An 18,993-nucleotide genomic window follows, 5' to 3' on the forward strand; every position below is an offset into this window, starting at 1 on the left:
AAAGATAACAATATAATGTGGCTTAGAAAAGTATATGGCTTTTTTTGTGGTGCAAATCATGCAGTGATATTAGTAATACCCCCAATTATAATTAGGGGTAGCAATAAGAGCTATAATTGGCTTCTAACAGCCCCAATGTGGACTGCCAGCCTACGGAAGGCTCTGTCTGGCATTAAACTAGGTTTTTATGCAACCAAAACTTGCCTCTCTACCAGAATTTCAAAAATGAGCACCTGCTTTGAGGCCACGGGGGAGCAACGTTCAAGGGGTTGGTGAGCAACATGTTGCTCATGAGCCACTGGGTGGGGATCACTATGGCACACAATAAGCCAGCTAAGTGCCCATCTGTATAAACATTGAAATCACTTGAAAGTGAACATGGTGTAAAGGAAATTAAATTTACAATGTTTGGAATAGATAATAATATAGATGAAACAGTGGATAATGTGGATTTATGTGAGGTTTTTTAATTTAATTTTGTTTTAAAGGAGAAAGAAAGGTAAAAATTAAATACGCTTTATCACAAAGGTCTATGTAAATACAGCCATAAGCACTTACAGTAATGCTGCACTGAGTTCTCTATCAAAATAAACACAGGATTTCTTGTCTTTTTTTTGTAAACATGATGTTCCAGTGTCTGACTTCCTCTTTCAGAAACAGCCTTAATTCCTGGAGCCAGAGTCTGCACAGTTCTCTCCTCTCTCTTACTCCCCCCCCTCCAACCAAAATGCTAAGAATTCCTTCCCTTAGGAATGTGTGATCTCTGCTATAACGTCTAGAGACTGCAGGACTGCAGCAACTTAAAATGGCAGCTGCTATCTTAAGCAAACAGAGAAAGCTTTTAAAGCTGTTTACTAAGGTATGTTAATGGTTCCTGCAGAATAAATATATTGTTCTAGGTGGCACTAATGTGGCAAATCGATCGGCAGTAAAATGCCAAAACTTTCCTTCTCCTTTAAAAGGTATTTATAAATATGGAAAGATATGGATATTTATATAGATGTATTGGAATAGAAGCCCGTGTAGAATCCTAGTTTTTAAAATGTTTTAATGTAATTTCTAATCATTTTTGCTTTAATGCAATTGTAGATTTACTATGCTCTTTTATAGTTATTGGGATGCAGCTTTTGCTCTGTTGAGATTTCTTGCCTTACTGTGAAGTCTGCTATGAAGATTATGATGCAGTTGGGACGGAGAAGCACAGATACCATACAGAGATACCTCTGTCCTTTTGGTATCACAGATTTTTTTACATTTTGGATACATTTATGATTGTTGTTAGTACACCCTATAACTGACACTGAAACCATATGACCTAGACCAAAGATAATTTTGATTGCTACTTGGTAATTTCTGTTAAGCATGTTTAAAAAAAATTATATTGAGTGATTGCATAAAATATATAAGAAGGGAGAAATAAACTCGGCTCTAAAGTCACCAGGGAGTTCTGTGACCATATAATATTATAAAAGGCTGGGAAAACAAAAATTAACAAAAGTTGACAAAAATTAAGTGTTTTTAAGCTCTGTAGCCTGTATTTTATAGTAGTCAAATTTCTAGGATAGGCTTTTTGTCATGTATTATGAAAACTTAGTTTTAAACATGTGTCATGATTGCTACTTCAACAGAAATCCTTTTTAAACAGTACTGATTAAAAAAAAATGCTGACAACTTACCAAATATTTTAAGACGGCCTCTTGTTGGTCAGCTAAATGTAAAATCTAGCAGATAGGAAGAGTAATGCAGATATGTTATAAAAAAAAAAAACATTAGCTAGGACCATTACATAGTAACATAGTAACATAGTAAGTTGGGTTGAAAAAATACATACGTCCATCAAGTTCAACCATAATGCCTATACCTAACCTGCCTAACTACAAGTTGATCCAGAGGAAGGCAAAAAACCCCATCTGAAGCCTCTCTAATTTGCCTCAGAGGGGAAAAAATTCCTTCCTGACTCCAAGATGGCAATCGGACCAGTCCCTGGATCAACTTGTACTAAGAGCTATCTTCCATAACCCTGTATTCCCTCACTTTCTAAGAAGCCATCCAACCCCTTCTTAAAGCTATATAATGTATCAGCCAGTACGACTGATTCGGGGAGGGAATTCCACAACTTCACAGCTCTCACTGTAAAAAATCCTTTCCGAATATTTAAATGGAACCTCCCTTCTTCTAAATGGAGTGGGTGCCCTCGTGTCCGTTGGAAGGACCTACTGGTAAATAAAACATTAGAGAGGTTATTATATGATCCCCTTATATATTTATACATAGTTATCATGTCACCTCTTAAGCGCCTCTTCTCCAGTGTAAACAGACCCAACTTGGCCAGTCTTTCTTCATAACTGCGGCTTTCCATACCCTTTACCAGCTTAGTTGCCCTTCTCTGGACCCTCTCTAACTCAATAATGTCCCGTTTGAGCACTGGAGACCAAAACTGAACAGCATATTCTAGATGGGGCCTTACCAGCGCTCTGTAAAGGGGAAGAATAACCCCCTCCTCCCGTGAATCTATACCCCTTTTAATACAGCTCAAAACCTTGTTTGCCCTTGCAGCTGCTGCCTGGCATTGCTTGCTACAGCCAAGTTTATTATCTACAAGGACTCCAAGATCCTTCTCCATTATGGATTTGCCTAGTGCAGTCCCATTAAGGGTATACGGGGCTTGCATATTTTTACATCCCAGGTGCATGACCTTACATTTATCCACATTAAATCTCATCTGCCACTTAGCTGCCCAGATTGCCAGTTGGTCAAGATCCTGCTGCAGGGATGTCACATCCTGGATAGAATTGACTGGTCTGCAGAGTTTTGTGTCATCTGCAAACACTGATACATTACTCATAATACCCTCCCCTAAGTCATTTATGAACAAATTAAACAAAAGTGGACCCAGTACAGAACCCTGAGGGACCCCACTGAGAACCTTACTCCAAGTAGAGAATGTGCCATTAACAACCACCCTCTGTACCCGATCCTGTAGCCAGTTTTCTATCCATGTGCAAACGACTTCACTAAGACCAATAGACCTTAGCTTAGAAAGCAGTCGTTTGTGGGGAACGGTATCAAATGCTTTAGCAAAATCCAAATAGATTATATCTACTGCATCCCCACTGTCCAGCTTCTTACTTACCTCATCATAAAAAGCAATTAAATTGGTCTGACATGACCTGTCCTTCATAAAGCCATGCTGATTACTGCTCATAATGCCATTCTCCACTACATAATTTTGAATGTGATCCCTTAACAAGCCTTCAAATAACTTGCCCACCACGGATGTCAAACTTACAGGCCTATAATTGCTAGGCTGAGATCTTACTCCCTTTTTAAATATGGGAGTGACATTCGCCTTCTTCCAATCCCTAGGTACCATACCTGATGAGAGCGAGTCTGAGAATATCAGAAACAAGGGCCACTGCAATTCTGCCCCTAGCTCTCTCAGTACCCGAGGGTGTATTCCATCTGGCCCAGGTGCCTTGTTTACATTTATCGTGTGTAACCCTTTAAGCACCATATCCTGTGCCAACCACTGTGTAGTTGGAGCTGAGGCAACAGTGAAGCTATTGGGTGAGACTTGGCCCACTTGCTCCTCTACTGTATACACAGAAGAAAAGAACTGGTTAAGCACATCTGCCTTTTCTGTATCCGCTGTAACCATATTGTTATTATAACTCAATGGGGCCACACCCTCAACCTGCATCTTTTTACTATTAATATACTTAAAAAACTTTTTGGGGTTAGTCTTGGCCTCGGCCGCGATGCGCTCCTCATTTTCTATCTTTGCCTTCCGGATTGCTGTTTTACAACACTTGTTATAGTGTTTATATTCATTAAACGCAGCTACTGTCCCCTCTGACTTATATTTCTTAAAAGCTTTCCTTTTTTTCCCTATTAACTTCTTTACCTCAGAGTTAAGCCACATGGGGTGATTCTTAACACTTCTGCTTTTTCTTATTAATGGAATGAATTGAGAACAGTAATGATTTAATATCATTTTAAATGACAACCATTTCTGCTCTGTATTTTTATCAGAAAACATAATGCCCCAATCTATGCCCTGAAGCGCTGCCCTTAAGGAGCTAAAATTTGCCTTCCTAAAATTCAGTGTCTTTGTTGCCCCCGTGTAAATTTGTTTCCTGCACCAAACATCAAATGAAATAACATTATGGTCACTATTACCCAGGGGTTCAACCACTTGCACATTTGCTATACGTTCTGGGTTATTAGAGATCACTAGATCTAGTATAGCATGGTTCCTGGTTGGCTCCTCAACAACCTGTGACATAAAGTTGTCGTGCAGCAAGTTTATAAACTTGTTCCCATTTACTGTCCTGGCAGTACTATTGCCCCAGTCAATATCAGGGTAATTAAAATCCCCCATTATTATCACTTGCCCCAAACTAGCAGCCTTTTCTATTTGCAACAGGAGCTGGGCCTCCTCCTCTTCGCTTACATTAGGGGGTCTATAGCATACCCCTACAATTAGCTTGGTAGATTCTTTACTATCTGTGAGAAGCTCAACCCATAAGGATTCAGCTCCCTCTGTTACCCCCATAACTTCCTCCTTAATATTTGCTTTTAAGTTGTGCTTAATGAACAGACACACTCCTCCTCCTTTCCTATTGCCCCTGTCCCTCCGAAACAATGTATACCCCCCAATATTAACAGCCCAGTCATGAGACTCATTCAACCAAGTTTCAGCAACACCAATCACATTATATTTCTGCTCCAACGCCAGTACCTCCAGCTCTCCCATTTTACCAGTCAGACTCCTTGCATTGGTAAACATACATTTAATACTGGTTCCGGCGTGAGAATGACGTGTAAACAACTTATGGGCCTCCCTGCCATTATCAGTATCCCGAAGCAAGTCTCCTCCCCCAATTTCCCTTACTATGCCCACTACCTCATCTATCCTGTCTACCACAGAATTTCCCGCTGCACCCTCCCCCCCACTCCTAGTTTAAAATCTCCTCCAACCCTCTAGCCATCTTTTCCCCCAAAGCAGCTGCCCCATCATCATTGAGGTGCAGCCCATCCCTGGCAAAGAGCCTGTAGCCGATTGAGAAATCAGCCCAGTTCTGGAGAAACCCAAAGCCCTCCTCCCTGCACCAATCTCTCAGCCACGCATTAATCTCCCTGAGCTCCCGCTGCCTTCTTAATGTTGCTCGTGGCACAGGTAATATCTCTGAGAAAATTACCTTGGAAGTCCTCGCCCTCAACTTTGCACCTAGCTTTTTAAAATCGTTCTTGAGGACTTCCCCCCTCCTCTAACTTTGTCATTGGTACCTATGTGTACCAAGACCGCCGGGTCTTCCCCAGCCCCTCCCAACAATCTGTCCACTCGTTCCACCACATGCCGAACCCTAGCACCAGGCAAGCAACACACAGTTCGGCATGTAGGGTCTTTGCGACAAATTACCCTATCCACCTTTCTAATAATTGAATCCCCTACAACTATAACCTGCCTTCCCTTCCTAGCACTACTCCCCCCACCTGTATTAGAGGTGCCGGCTCCCAGGGTGCTCTGAGAGTCAGCCTGCTCCATACACGCCAGCTCAGAGCTGCCTTCCCCAGCATCTTCACCTAACGCGGCAAATCTGTTGGTTTGTACAAGCTTTGAACCAGCCCCCCTACCCTTGTGTCCCCTACTGCCCCTCTTAACTGTTACAAATTTGTCTCCCTCATTAACCTCCACTGTCCCTTCTCCCCCCCCCACTACACCGGCCCCTGCCAGTGGTTGCTCAGTGAGCCTCCTGTTCTCCCCCATGTTTGCAGCTGCCCTCAGTGCTGCCAGTTCCCCCCTTAGATTCTGCACCTCAGATTCCAAGAGGAAAACCCACCTGCATCTCTCACAAGTAAATGCTGCATGGAACTGCTGCTCCAGGACCACATACATGCGACAAGATGCACACTGAGTAACACCAGCAATCATACTGCAACTCATATTGCAACTGGGTACTTACAGTCTCCCGAGTGCAATCCCTTGTATAGTGCCTTTTAAGTTTCAAACGCCTTTTTTGTTTTAAACGCCTGCTATACACTTAAATTTACATGCAACACTTTGGATTACATGCAAAACTCGCTAGCAGCTCCCAAACTCGCTGTGCAGTCAGAAACTTATTGAGGTTCAAATCAAACAGCCAAATGTCTGTTGAGAATTTACCAGATTTACTCCACCCCCTTAATTAGTATGCTCAATCAGCCAGGTAGCACTTACAAGTCACACAGCAGTTAGTTAATTGCACTTACTTTCTCCTTTCAACCAGCACTCCCAGCATGCACAGTAAACCCCAAACGCCTTTTTTGTTTTAAACGCCTGCTATACACTTAAATTTACATGCAACACTTTAGATTACATGCAACACTCGCTAGCAGCTCCCAAACTCGCTGTGCAGTCAGAAACTTATTGAGGTTCAACAAATCTAAATACCCAAATACATTTTAAATAAGATGCCAAAAAGTGGCTGACCCTGTACCCTATGCATGGGTGTCAGATGTGCTTAACAAAAGTAATTACAATTTTCCACATTTATAACCTCATGGTAAAAGGCCTTCACAGAAATGTAGCATAGTAAACATGTTAATCCATGTAACTGTAAAGTTTATGCTAAAGCAGGCATGTCTCTAGGTCAAAAATTTACCAAAAACATTAAACAAACAACTAAACCTTACTGAAACTGGGTAATTACTCAGGCCTTCATATAGTCAAAGGAGTTCATTATTTTATATATCCCAGTGTGTTCTGGCCATCTATTGAGACGCAAACCATTAAGCAGAAAATTAGATGTGTCGGTCATATAAGCTGTTGCTACAGTGGGCTGATGATTAAATTCTGATTCTAATTGCAGAGTTGACATGTAACGAGACTAACAAAACACGACAAATGAATGTACTTCAATGAAGCCTGATGTTACTGAACATTTCTGGCTACAATATTATGAAACTTACTTTTTCTTTCAAAGCACTCATCCTAGAAAATAGAACATGGGTTAGCAACACAATTAACAAGCAGATCTTTAGATGCCCAGTTTAAGGACAAATGCAGTAATAAATTTTAACAAGGTTTCTTGAAAAACTAGCAAAAGCAATAACGAGGAACTATTCCTATTAAGACATAGAATAAAACTTAGAATAAAAAATATTTACCATTTATTTGATAAATTTAAATACTGAAAACTTACTTCTGATGTCTTATCAGGTTATATTTCCAAAAATCTGAAAAATTAAACATTCATTTAAACAAAAACATTCTCTTCCAAAAAGTTTTGTAATTTGCTACTGAAACAAATATTTGCCTGGTTGTTTATATTCCCTGGACTATTTTATGACAATATAACACAGGGGTCTCAAACTCGCGGCCCGCGGGCCATTTGCGGCCCTCGGTACAATATTTTGTGGCCCGCACCAACGCCTTCTCAAAAGCAATGAATGGATCGCGATTTTTATTGCGATTCAAGGGATAATGCAAGGCACGGCGGGCGGGAGCTGCTGATTGCGGAAATGACGTTATGCCATCATAACAGTTATTATGGGAAGACGTTCTGTGTGCACAATTAGCTGCTAAGGAGCTAATTGTGCACACAGAACGTCTTCCCATAATAACTGTTATGATGGCATAACGCCATTTCCGCAATCAGCAGCTCCGGCCCGCCGTGCCTTGCATTATCCCTTGAAAGCCAATTTTTTTGTGAAATCCCTTATGCGGCCCAGCCTCATCCTGACTTTGCCTCCTGCGGCCCCCAGGTAAATTGAGTTTGAGCCCCCTGATATAACAGGAACCAGCTAATTAATGAACCAGGAGAACTAAATTCTGATACACTGTTTCAAGAGTCACAGTCAAAGAACAGTAAGGTATACACAAATTCTACTTTCAGTTGCAATTTAATTTATAAACAACCTTAAAGGGGTTGTTCATCTTCAAATAAGTGCAATTATTAGTCCAGGTTAGGTAATTTTAAGTAAATCAGTAATGTATGCCTTTAGAAAATTTCAATTGTCTTTGAGAAAATTACCTGTTAAGTTAGCATTTCTGTCTAGGGCAGGAGTTAGTAGAGGCACCAGACGAGGGGGTTGCCGACCACTTTTTACACACTACTGTATGAACACGTTGAACCTCTGCGTAATGCTTAGTACTGGCAGTACTGTGCATGTCAACATCTTATATCCTATTTTGCATGCTATTCTACGATTGGTTGGATATGTTATCAGGAAGTAACAGGTTCTTACAAGCTTTGCTACTGTTTGGGATGCTGCTGCGAGTGAGGTTTTGTTTTCAGAGAGCGGCTTTTCATGTGAACTATCAGAAAGATTTAGACAGGGTAATATCTTTTGCCACACATGCTGGGGGAGGAAGGGGGAACAGGTTTGCCTCAGTGAGCAGTTTTTTATGATTTCATACAAATTGCTGGGGGAGCATAGTAAGGGAAAGAGATAGTAAGGGAAAAGTGCAGTCTCTGATGTCAGGACGCTCTGCACTGCATAAAAGATAAAAGATCTGCCCCCTTGAAAACTTGATGTCTCTCAGGAACTGCAGCGATTGCAGTAATTTTTAAATGGCACATTCTACTAAACAGAGACATAATCTGTGTGAGACATAGGCTAGCAGTCTTGGGGGATCATAATCTAACATTTTATGGGTAGTAGTTAGGAAAGGTAAACAACCCCTTTAAAATATTTAACAAATTTATACCTGAAATTTGCGTACAAATACATTCTTTCATTATGCAACAACTGTTTTTGGAAGAAGATTCTCTTTAAGTGCCAGCTAATGCCCAACAAACATTTACTATCTTAGCCAAGAGATATGGCAACTTGAAGATGCAGTCCACTAAATTGTCCATGTTGATACTACATAAAGGCTACCTTAGAGCTCTAGCTCATTTCTTTAAACCAAAAAGATAAATGAACAACATTTAATCATTGCAGAAATGTATTCTATTAAAGCTGCCTTGAATAAAGCATGCTATAAAAGGGTAGTCTATTAAATCAAACAGCATAGTACTGGAAATGTAAAGGTATTACTTCCAAAGTGATGAAAAGAAGGCCTACTTACTTAAAGGAACAGTAACACCAAAAAATAAAAGTGTATAAAAGTAACTAAAATATAATGTGCTACTGCCCTGCACTGGTAAAAGTTTTGTGTTTAATTCGGAAAGTCTACTATAATTTATATAAATAAGCTGCTATGTAGCCATGGAGGCAGCCATTCAAAGCAGAAAAGGCACAGGCACATAGCAGATAACATTGTATTCTACAGAGCTTATCTGTTATCTGCTATGTAACCTGTGCCTTTTCTCCTTTTTTCCAGCTTGAATGGCTGCCCCCGGGGCTACACAGCAGCTTATTATATAAATTATAGCAGTGTTACTGTAGCAAACACGCCAGTTTTACCAGTGCAGGGCAGTAGCACATTATATTTTAGTTACTTTTATACACTTTTATTTTTTGGCGTTACTGTTCCTTTAAAGGACAAGGAAAGTCAAAATCTATTTAGCACACTATTAAATAGTACTACTATTGCTGTGTAAAAACGCTATATTTCTGGCTTGCCTAATGAAAGATTTACAGATACACTTAATACAAACTAAATACTTGTTTCAGTGAACGGCGCCCGTTATCTTTAAAAAGGGATGCCCATACCCTTTTCCCTCCACTCCATTCCCCGCAGTAACCAGTAACACCCCCCCCGCTCCGCTCGAATTCCTGCAGTAACCAGTAACACCGCCCTGACCCCCCCCCCTTCGCTCGAATCCACGCAGTAACAAGCGTTTTTTTTTCCTGTTTGGCTTCTGATCATCTGAACGATCGCAATTTGAGGAGACTTAAGGGTACTATTGAGACAACTGAAGGTATGTCTGCAGCTTGAGATTAACTCTTTGGTAGCCTTTCCTTCTCCTTTAATGTGTTGCTTGTTTTGAGTTAATATCCCAACTTATAGCACAGATATAACCCCACTTTCAAGACACCCCTGTACTTGGTTGGCACAGTAGTATTGTTTAGATAACATCACTACCATACAGACATCTTAAAATGGCAGCATAACCCCTTGTTTCAATGAAATGGGCTTGTGCTGAATTTTCTTTTCGACTATAGTTTTTGTTGTTGATAGCTCCATGTTTTGCATTTGTGCTACTTTTTCTTATAAGTAGACACGATTACGGCAGTTCAGACGCACGTGACTGTAGGCGTGGCTGTCTAGAGGGTCCCCTGCTCAGTCTCACACCCCTGACTCACAAACTCATACACAACTTGCTGCCACCACTCTCATACTTCTTACACTGGCAATGAGAGATGCCAAGCACACTGGTAGAGAAAGGGTTAATGTAAAGAACCAACACACACACTCTCCTTACCAGCAGTCACAGGGTTAATCAGCACACAGCATACAGAGGGCTAAGGCACACAACACAGTTACACACTCGGAGGTTAGGTACGTTTTAGAGCATCAAGGACAAACTTATTAAATTTTATATTTAATATTCTAAAAAGTATAACAGTGCAAATTAAAACAAGATGTTACAAAAAAGGACATACGGTAAAACAAGTACAAAGAGTTTTAAAATAAAAGGGAAAAATATAGAAGTCCTATACTATACCAAGCAAAGTCCTTCTAGTCCTGGAGGCAAGGGGAAACCACAGGATAAACTTCCAATAGAAATTGGTCCTCCACAGAATATCAGCGTATAGTCAGAAGAGCTGACTATTTATCCCAGTTTGCAGGGGATCAGGTAACTGGACACTCTCCCTCCCTCAGGAATGCAAGGGGTGTCACCATTAGCAGGACACAGTGTGAGTTTTATGGCCTCCTGTGTATGGACTGAGTGTATGGGACTGGTCCAATGATACCAATGTCCATAACTCCTTGTGGGAACATAATAGAAAGATGAAATTAGATTCATCAATTCTAAATGATCCCACCGGTCCCATACAGACTAAACATCACTACTGTGTGACCTGCCCCTGCCCAGATACTCCTATCTGACAAACCGAGTACCCAAATCTAATCATGTTTGGACTTGTATGAACGGCCGTAGTAAATTACACATATACTGTTTCTGTCACAGGGGGAAGATTTTTGTGATACCTTGGCCTGCTTGATTAACCCTTACAGGCCTATCTCATGACATGCACAGAACATTATTATAACTGCACTGGAATTTTATGAATAATGAGACATGCTGGGACAAAAGAGAAGCACTGCCTTTATGCAAATACATATATCAATTATTACGCTTTGCAAGTTTGGGTTTTCATGGGTTGATAAATATTAATCGGGGAGCAAGGTGGCTTAGTGAGTAGCATTGCTGCCCTGCAGTGAAGGGGTCCTGTGTGATTACAGCCAGGGCACTATCTGCAGTATTTTCTTCCTGTGTCTGTGTGGGTTTCCTGTGGTTAATTCCTACATTCAAGGTCATATAATACAAGTTCATTGAATCGTGATATAATTGGTCTTACTGTGTTATGCGTGAATTTAGATTTTAGATTGTAAACTCCACTGGGGCAGGGACTTATGTAAATTATGCATAATCAGAGCAATATAAATATCAGGAAATAAATATATATTATAGATATAAATATATGCAGAAAGTTATACTTTTAAATTACTATTTTTCTCATGCTTCACAATTTGAGTTAATAACTTACCGTCTTTATAAACTCCAGTGGCTGTGAGGTTTATTGAAATCTAGGAGACAAGAAAATGATTCCTTTTAATTGATGCATACATTGTTAAATATGGTATTTAAGCATTCATATGAAGTATGGGTATGAGAACTAGAAAAAAACATTTGAGAAAACACATTATCTAGGATTATATAGATAAATATAATCTCATATAATATACATATCTTCCTTTTTAACTGATTTGATTTTGCTTAATACAACAGCACATGACATTAGCATTAATCATTCTGATAGCAAAACAACCATATTTGATGAGAAATGTTTTAAAGGAGAACTAAACCCAAAAAATGAATATGGCCAGAAATGCCATATTTTATATAATAAACTGACTGGACTGATTTAAAGTTCCAGCATCTCTAAAGAAATAATGATTATAAGTCTTTACATTTGTCACAGTAGATTCCTATATTGGATTCTGTTAGAACTGTCTGGGACAGTGCACATGCTCAGTGCACTGTTTAGTGGCTGAGCTTAGGGGTCGTTGCAAATTATCAAGCAGAAAATTAGATATGTCTATCATAAAAGCTGATTCTACAGGGTTAATTATCCAGTTTTGATGCAGTTGCCCTGGTTTCAGATCTGTCATTTAATGTGAATCTGAATTAATTACTAATCAGCCTTTTACTGTTACATTTATATTCTATTCATGCAGTATATTCTATCCATGTAGTCGGTCCCTAAACTCAGTAAAAACAGCAGCACAGAGAATGTGCAGGGAATCAACAGAAAAGAAGATGGGGAGTTACTGGGCATCTGCGGAGGCTTAGATCTTTTCTGCCCTACTTCTTTAGTTAGGCTTTAGTTTTCCTTTAAGTAATCTTAAGGCATTTGCTAATAGAACGGCCCCTTATCTGGAAAACCTATTGTCCTGAAGGTTCTCTGTAAGAGATCCTATACTGATAATAAAAATTTGAGCATTGTTTGGCTCTGGTGAATGTGATTATAGGCTTGACATCTATATTAACCCTTTAAAGCAGGGCTGTCCAACTGGTGGCCCGCGACCCCGCTCTGTGTGGCCCCCCACTTGTCTGGCTGCTTTGATGGCTTACCTTTGTGTAAGCTTTAAATGGTATCAGTACTGTGATTACCTGGCCCCCTACATGGTTCTCACCTCAGATTCAGGCTGTAATCCCCCTGTATTGTTTAAAAATGTAATCCTCTGTGTTGTTCACACCTTTTACTCCCTACGTTGTTCACCCCCTGCAATGTTCACACCTCAGGCTCAGGCTGAAATCACCCACATTGATCACCTGTTCACACCTCAGACAGTAGACTGTAGGAGCAGTAGAAACCGACAAATAAACACTAAAAAAAGAACATATATGAGGTGGTACTGCATTTAAGTTTTTTAATATATAGTTATTGTGCAAACTGTAGGAGCAAGTGCCAGCACACAGTCAGCATAGGGCAGGCAGAGTATGGCACACACAGGCAGCATAGGGCAGGCAGAATATGGCACACACAGGCAGCGTAGTGAAGGCAGAATATGGCACACACAGGCAGCGTAGGGCAGGCAGAGTATGGCACACACAGGCAGCGTAGAGCAGGTAGAGTATGGCACACACAGGCAGCATAGGGCAGGCAGAGTATGGCACACACAGGCAGCATAGGGCAGGCAGAGTATGGCACACACAGGCAGCATAGGGCAGGCAGAATATGGCACACACAGGCAGGGTAGGGAAGGCAGAGTATGGCACACACAGGCAGCATAGGGCAGGCAGAGTATGGCACACACAGGCAGCATATGGCAGGCAGATTATGGCACACAAAGGCAGCATAGGGCAGGCAGAGTATGGCGCACATAGGCAGGGTAGGGAAAGCAGAGTATGGCAAGTTTTTGCTGTACTACCACCATTAATATGGGTATGGTCATGTGATAACACGGGTGTGGGTTCAAGTGGGTGTGGTTTAGAAAAGGGGAGTGGTCAAAACAGGCTTCCATTATCGGCCCTCCACCATATAGGACGAAAAATTTCGGCCCTCTGCACCACAGAAGTTGGACAGTACTGCTTTAAAGGAAAAGCAAAGGCATTTCACTGCCAATAGATTAGACATTAATGCAAGCTAGAAGCTATATTTATTCTGCAGAAAGCTTTACCATGAGTAAACAGCTCTAGAAGCTCCCTCTGTTTAAAAGACAAGGAAAGTCAAAATCTATTAAGCACACTATTAAATAGTACTACTATTGCCGTGTAAAAACGCTATATTCCTGGCTTGCCTAATGAAAGATTTACAGAGATACACTAACTACAAACTACATATGTGTTTAAGTGTACGGCGCCACCGTCTTTAAAGGAACAGTAACACCAAAAAATGAAAGAGCTTTAAAGTAATAAAAATATAATGTACTGTTGCCCTGCACTGGTAAAACTGGTGTGTTTGCTACAGTCACACTACTATAATTTATATAATAAGCTGCTGTGTAGCCATTCAAGCTGGAAAAAAGGAGAAAAGGCACAGGTTACATAGCAGATAACAGATAAGCTCTGTAGAATACAATAGTGTTTTATCTGTTATCTGCTATGTGCCTGTGCCTTTTCTACTTTGAATGGCTGCCCCCATGGCTACATAGCAGCTTATTTATATAAATTATAGTAGGCTTTCTGAAGTAAAAACACAACTTTTACCAGTGCAGGGCAGCAGCACATTATATTTTAGTTACTTCTATACACTTTCATTTTTTGGTGTTACTGTTCCTTTAACAAGGGATGCCCATTTTTTTTCCCTCACTGTCTCTACTGCTCATGCTCACAACTCCGGCTCACACACCAACTCTCAGATACCACCCACCCCCCGCTCTGTTCTCTGAGCACCGCTCCGCTCAACTGAGCACATATCAGGAGCGCACCCCTGCTCACACACCAACTGCACAGTCCCCTACTGATTCCCCCCACCCGCGCTCACCGTTACCCCCTCACAGCTCACCGCTCCTGCTTGCTGTGTCCCATGGCAACCGGGCCCTAGGGGGAGTGTGCGCATGTGCTAACTGAAGATCTGGTCGCAGTGTCTGTGCAGGAGCATTGCATTATAGGGATCTACCCAGCTCAGCATTTTTTCTTCCTGTTTGGCTTCTGATCATCTGAACTATTGAAATATGGGGAGACTTAAGGGCACTATTGAGACAACTGAAGGTATGCCTGCATTTTGAGATTAACTCTTTACTAGCCTTTCCTTCTCCTTTAGGATAGCAGCTGCCATCTTGGTCTCAATAGCTTCCCTGCTGCAGCTCTAGCTGCTGGTAGCTCAGATTACAAAGAGTTGGAAGGGGGAGCAAATTCTGATGGAAGGGGGAGCAAAAGGGAGGGGGAGAGGTAGAGATTAGCAAACTGAGCAGACTCATGCCCCTGCCCTGAGGAGTTTTTCAGACAAAAAGAAGTTTGACACTAAAGAACATGTGTTGACAAAAGAAGAAAATAAACCCTGTTTCTTTTGATAGAGGACTTAGGTCTATGTAAATACAGCCATAAGCAGTGTTTCGATGCGTGCTTATGGCTGTATTTACATAGACCTTTCTACAAACTCTACTCCTCCTACATACTTCTTGTCCTACAGCAAAGCAGGTTGATTGTGCTTTTCTAAGCGATCCGCCCCCCGTCTATTTGTGGTGCAAACCCCAATTTTACCACTGACTTTGCCAGCCAATCAGATTTCACCTATAGACTTTCAATGGGGAAATTCAACCTGCTGCCATTCTCACAGTATTAATACCGGGGTACCGGTCACTGGGGGACTAAGGTTAAAGGTTAGAAAAGTGGGCAGAGCCACCAACAGCCAATCCATTTTCACCCATAAAATTTCTATGGGCTGTCAGTACCACAATTTTTACGTCCCCAAACTTTGCAAAGCTGGTTACTGGGGGACTGCGGTTCAAAAATAGAAAAAGTGGGTTGGGCCATAAACAGATTTTATCCATTAAATTTCATTGGCTTAAATAAGTGGGTCCACAAACCTTGCACAGTGGCTTACTACCTAACTGTGGTCCAAGGTTAGAAAAACTGGGTAGAGCCAACAACAGCAAATCAGATTTCATTCAGTGACTTCACGTTTTTCAAACCAACATGAAGTTTGTTTTCAAACTTCCCTTTCTAGCCTGCCTGTGTTCCCCTATGTGGATCTCTTAAATGACCAGTAACACAAATATTTTACAATAAACACATGCCTTCAAAACATTTTTATTAGCAAATTTATCATACAGAAATATTCATATCTTAAGAAGATTTTGAATACTAACCTTGCCAAGTATTAAAAGGGCTCAGCTTCCCCCTCCCTGTACAATCTCTGCAATCTCCACTCACACAGACATCTAAACAGAGCAGGAGCTAAAACAGTGTTCACTGCTCGCTCCTCTCCCTGAACCAGCACAAAAAAAACCTGTAAATCACCTTCAAAGCATTCTTCTAAATCGCTAGAGAATGTAACCACCAAATGTTAAATTTTTTAAAAAAATTTGGTGTTACGTTTATTCTACTAGTTTATACTGTGGTGCAAACAAGCACCAAATGCAGGAAGAACAAAACGTGATGCATAAAACACAACTGATTTGAAAAGCTCCATGTTTTCCAAACATGGCAATACCAATTATGTATAGATTTATGGACATTTTAAAGCACCACTTCAGAAAATCCTCTAATAGGTACCTGACGAAAAAAAAGTACATATTCTGGTTTATCCAAAATAGCATCATATTTCTCAGCTGTCATTAGGTACCAATAAAAAGCAATATAAAAGGAATTTGTGCCATGTAGAGCCCCAAAAACAAAATAATGAATGCAGACTGGCATGGTGGTCAGTTTAGCTACTGCAAAAACAATACATTTACTGCATTTAATCTGGGGTATTACTGCAAAAATATACAGGTGAACCATATATTTTTGGAAAGTACATATGGTAAATCCAAAACAGGGAAATGTCTTTCTATGCCAAACTATCCCGCTGCAAAACTTTGCCAAATTTTATTTGACAAATTATCTGCAAATTTCTCAAAGCCTGTATTTTGCAGCACTGTATTTTCTACATGTCCCAAGATCAATAAAATATAAACAGAAGGGCTCTTCTAAACAATTTGATGCCCACTGGAGATCCCAAAACGAAAATACGAAATGTCATTGATGTCACTTCAGCTATTGCAAAATCAACAAATTCACATTTTATAAAGAGCAGAGTCACTAAAAAAAAGTGTGTTTTTGGCCAAAATTCAAATGGATACAAGAGCATTATTCTCCATGCCAATGAGCTGCAAAGCTTTGCCAAACTTTAGTTTACATTTTACAACATCACAATTCCCACATGTTGCCAAGGACCAAAATAAAATATCAGAAATATGAATCCCAGGGGTGCACCAAACAGTTTGATGCCTAATATACATAGATTTACGATGACGGGACTCCGAGAAAAGGCTTTATCGGTGAGTAAACAAATCCTCTTTTCTCGGTCGTCCCTAGGCAGCACAGGTACTAGTGGGTTTATCCCAAAGCAAAGAGAGTGGGTGGGATATTTAGAGAACGGGAGTAGGAACAGAGAAAACCTATAACCATAGAAAAACAGTAGAAGTCTGTAGGTGCTCTAACATGGCAACTGAGGGTGAGCGTTATGACCTCACCGCAGACTGAAGAACTTTGTGGCCGAAAACTGCTTCAGCTGAAGAAAAAACATTGAACTTCTAAAACTTCATGAAAGTATGTATGGAGGACCATGTCGCAGCTTTAAATAACTGTTCGGCGGATGCTGCGTTGGCCAGTGCCCATGACATGCTGAGGGCTCTGGTAGTGTGTGCCAAGGTTTTGAATGGGATAGGTAAACCCTTGTCCCAGTAGGTTGAAGTAATTAGGCTTTTGATCCAGCGGGCGATGGATGCCTTGGACGCCTTAGCACCCTTGTGTTGGGGACCATATAGGACAAATAAGGAGTCTGACTTGCGGAAGTCTGCTGTTCTGTGAATATAGAACTTTAGTGCTCTCACCACGTCTAGGTTGTGGAGAAGTCGTTCTTGTGGAGATGACGGCTTGAGACAGAGAAAGGGGAGAATGATCTCCTGATTCAGGTGAAAGGCTGTGTTGCAGCCTGAAGGAATGTTCTGACATCTTGATGTAGCATGAGTTGGTGTTGAAATAGTAATGAAAGAGCGGACACTTTTACCTTTAGAGAGTTAACTCCCAAGCCCTTGTCAAGGCCTTCTTGGAGGAAGTCCAGTAGTGTGGGGATATGGCATTTGAAAGTATTGCGTTGCCCCTCTGTGCACCACGTAAGGAAAGTGTTCCAGATCCGGTGATAGGATGTTACAGTGACTGGTTTACGGGCTTTCATAAGCGTGGATGTTACCTTATGGGAGAAGCCCTTCTGTGACCAGATGGCAGTCTCAATAGCCATGCCATGAGAGTCAGGTTTTCCAGCCTAGGGTGGTGGATTCCGCCCTGGTGGAGGAGATCCGGTCTTAGAGGGAGCCTCCAAGGTGGTGCTATTGCTAGTGCTTGGAAGTCGGAGAACCATGATCTTCATGGCCAGAATGGAGTGAGGACTATGGCTGTCGTCTGGAACTAAAGAAGCCTGCGGAGGATTGGGTGGATGTTGGGTATAGGCGCAACTCTTTGTGCCTCCCTGGCGGTTGATGTAAGCCACTGTGGTGGTGTTGTCTGACTGGATTTTGACTGGGCGTACACGTAGGAGATTTGCCCAGTGAGTGATGGATAGGTATACAGCTCGGACTTCTAGTAAGTTGATATGGAGCTTCGCCTCCTGTGGCGACAATTTTCCTTGTACCATTCTGTGGTTGAAGAACACGCCCCAACCGAGTAAGATGACGTCTGTTGTGATTACGGCCCAATTGGTGAATGAGCAGGTCCTGCCCATTAGTTTGTTGGGTTGGAGCCACCATCGTAAAGAGCATTTTGTGGGGCGGGACAAGAACATTGGGCTTCTGAGGTCGTGATGAAGTCCTGACCATTGTCTGAGGAAGTCTAGTTGTAGTGGTCGCATGTGAAATTGGGCGAAAGGGACTACCTCTATGGTTGAGGTCATCAGACACAGGAGTCGCATGCAGGCTCTTGCGGTGAGTGTGAACGAGGTGATGGCTTGTTGTGCAGCCACCTTGAGGCATATCTGCTTCTCTGTTGTGAAAAAAACCTTTTGTTGGCTGGAGTCGAAAAGGACGCCTAGAAAGACAATGGACTGCGTAGGGATCAATGTACTTTTTCTGAGGTGTATTTGCCACCCATGTGTTTCTAGGATGCGTATGCATTTGTTGGTCCGGGGGCGAGAGATCGAGAGTGGGACGGAGCACGTAGTAGAAGGTCGTCCAGGTAGGGGAGAACA

The 18,993-nt window shown here is 41.4% G+C and overlaps 1 protein-coding gene across 12 annotated transcripts in view; it reads right to left on the minus strand.

Moving 5' to 3' along the window:
- Positions 1 to 18,993, minus strand: part of LOC100145148 (uncharacterized) — a 118,125-nt gene that overhangs the window by 40,347 nt on the left and 58,785 nt on the right. For 11 of the 12 annotated variants that reach the window (XM_012964280.3, XM_018094539.2, XM_031903224.1 and 8 more), the window contains 4 exon segments: positions 11,647 to 11,686; positions 7,185 to 7,218; positions 6,952 to 6,973; positions 1,677 to 1,721 (listed from right to left, as the gene is read on the minus strand). In XM_012964280.3, the coding sequence (XP_012819734.1) occupies positions 1,677 to 1,721; positions 6,952 to 6,973; positions 7,185 to 7,218; positions 11,647 to 11,686 (141 nt within the window). 12 annotated transcript variants of the gene reach the window in all.

Source organism: Xenopus tropicalis, chromosome 6 (genome assembly GCF_000004195.4).
Source record: "Xenopus tropicalis strain Nigerian chromosome 6, UCB_Xtro_10.0, whole genome shotgun sequence".
Taxonomy (NCBI): domain Eukaryota; kingdom Metazoa; phylum Chordata; class Amphibia; order Anura; family Pipidae; genus Xenopus; species Xenopus tropicalis.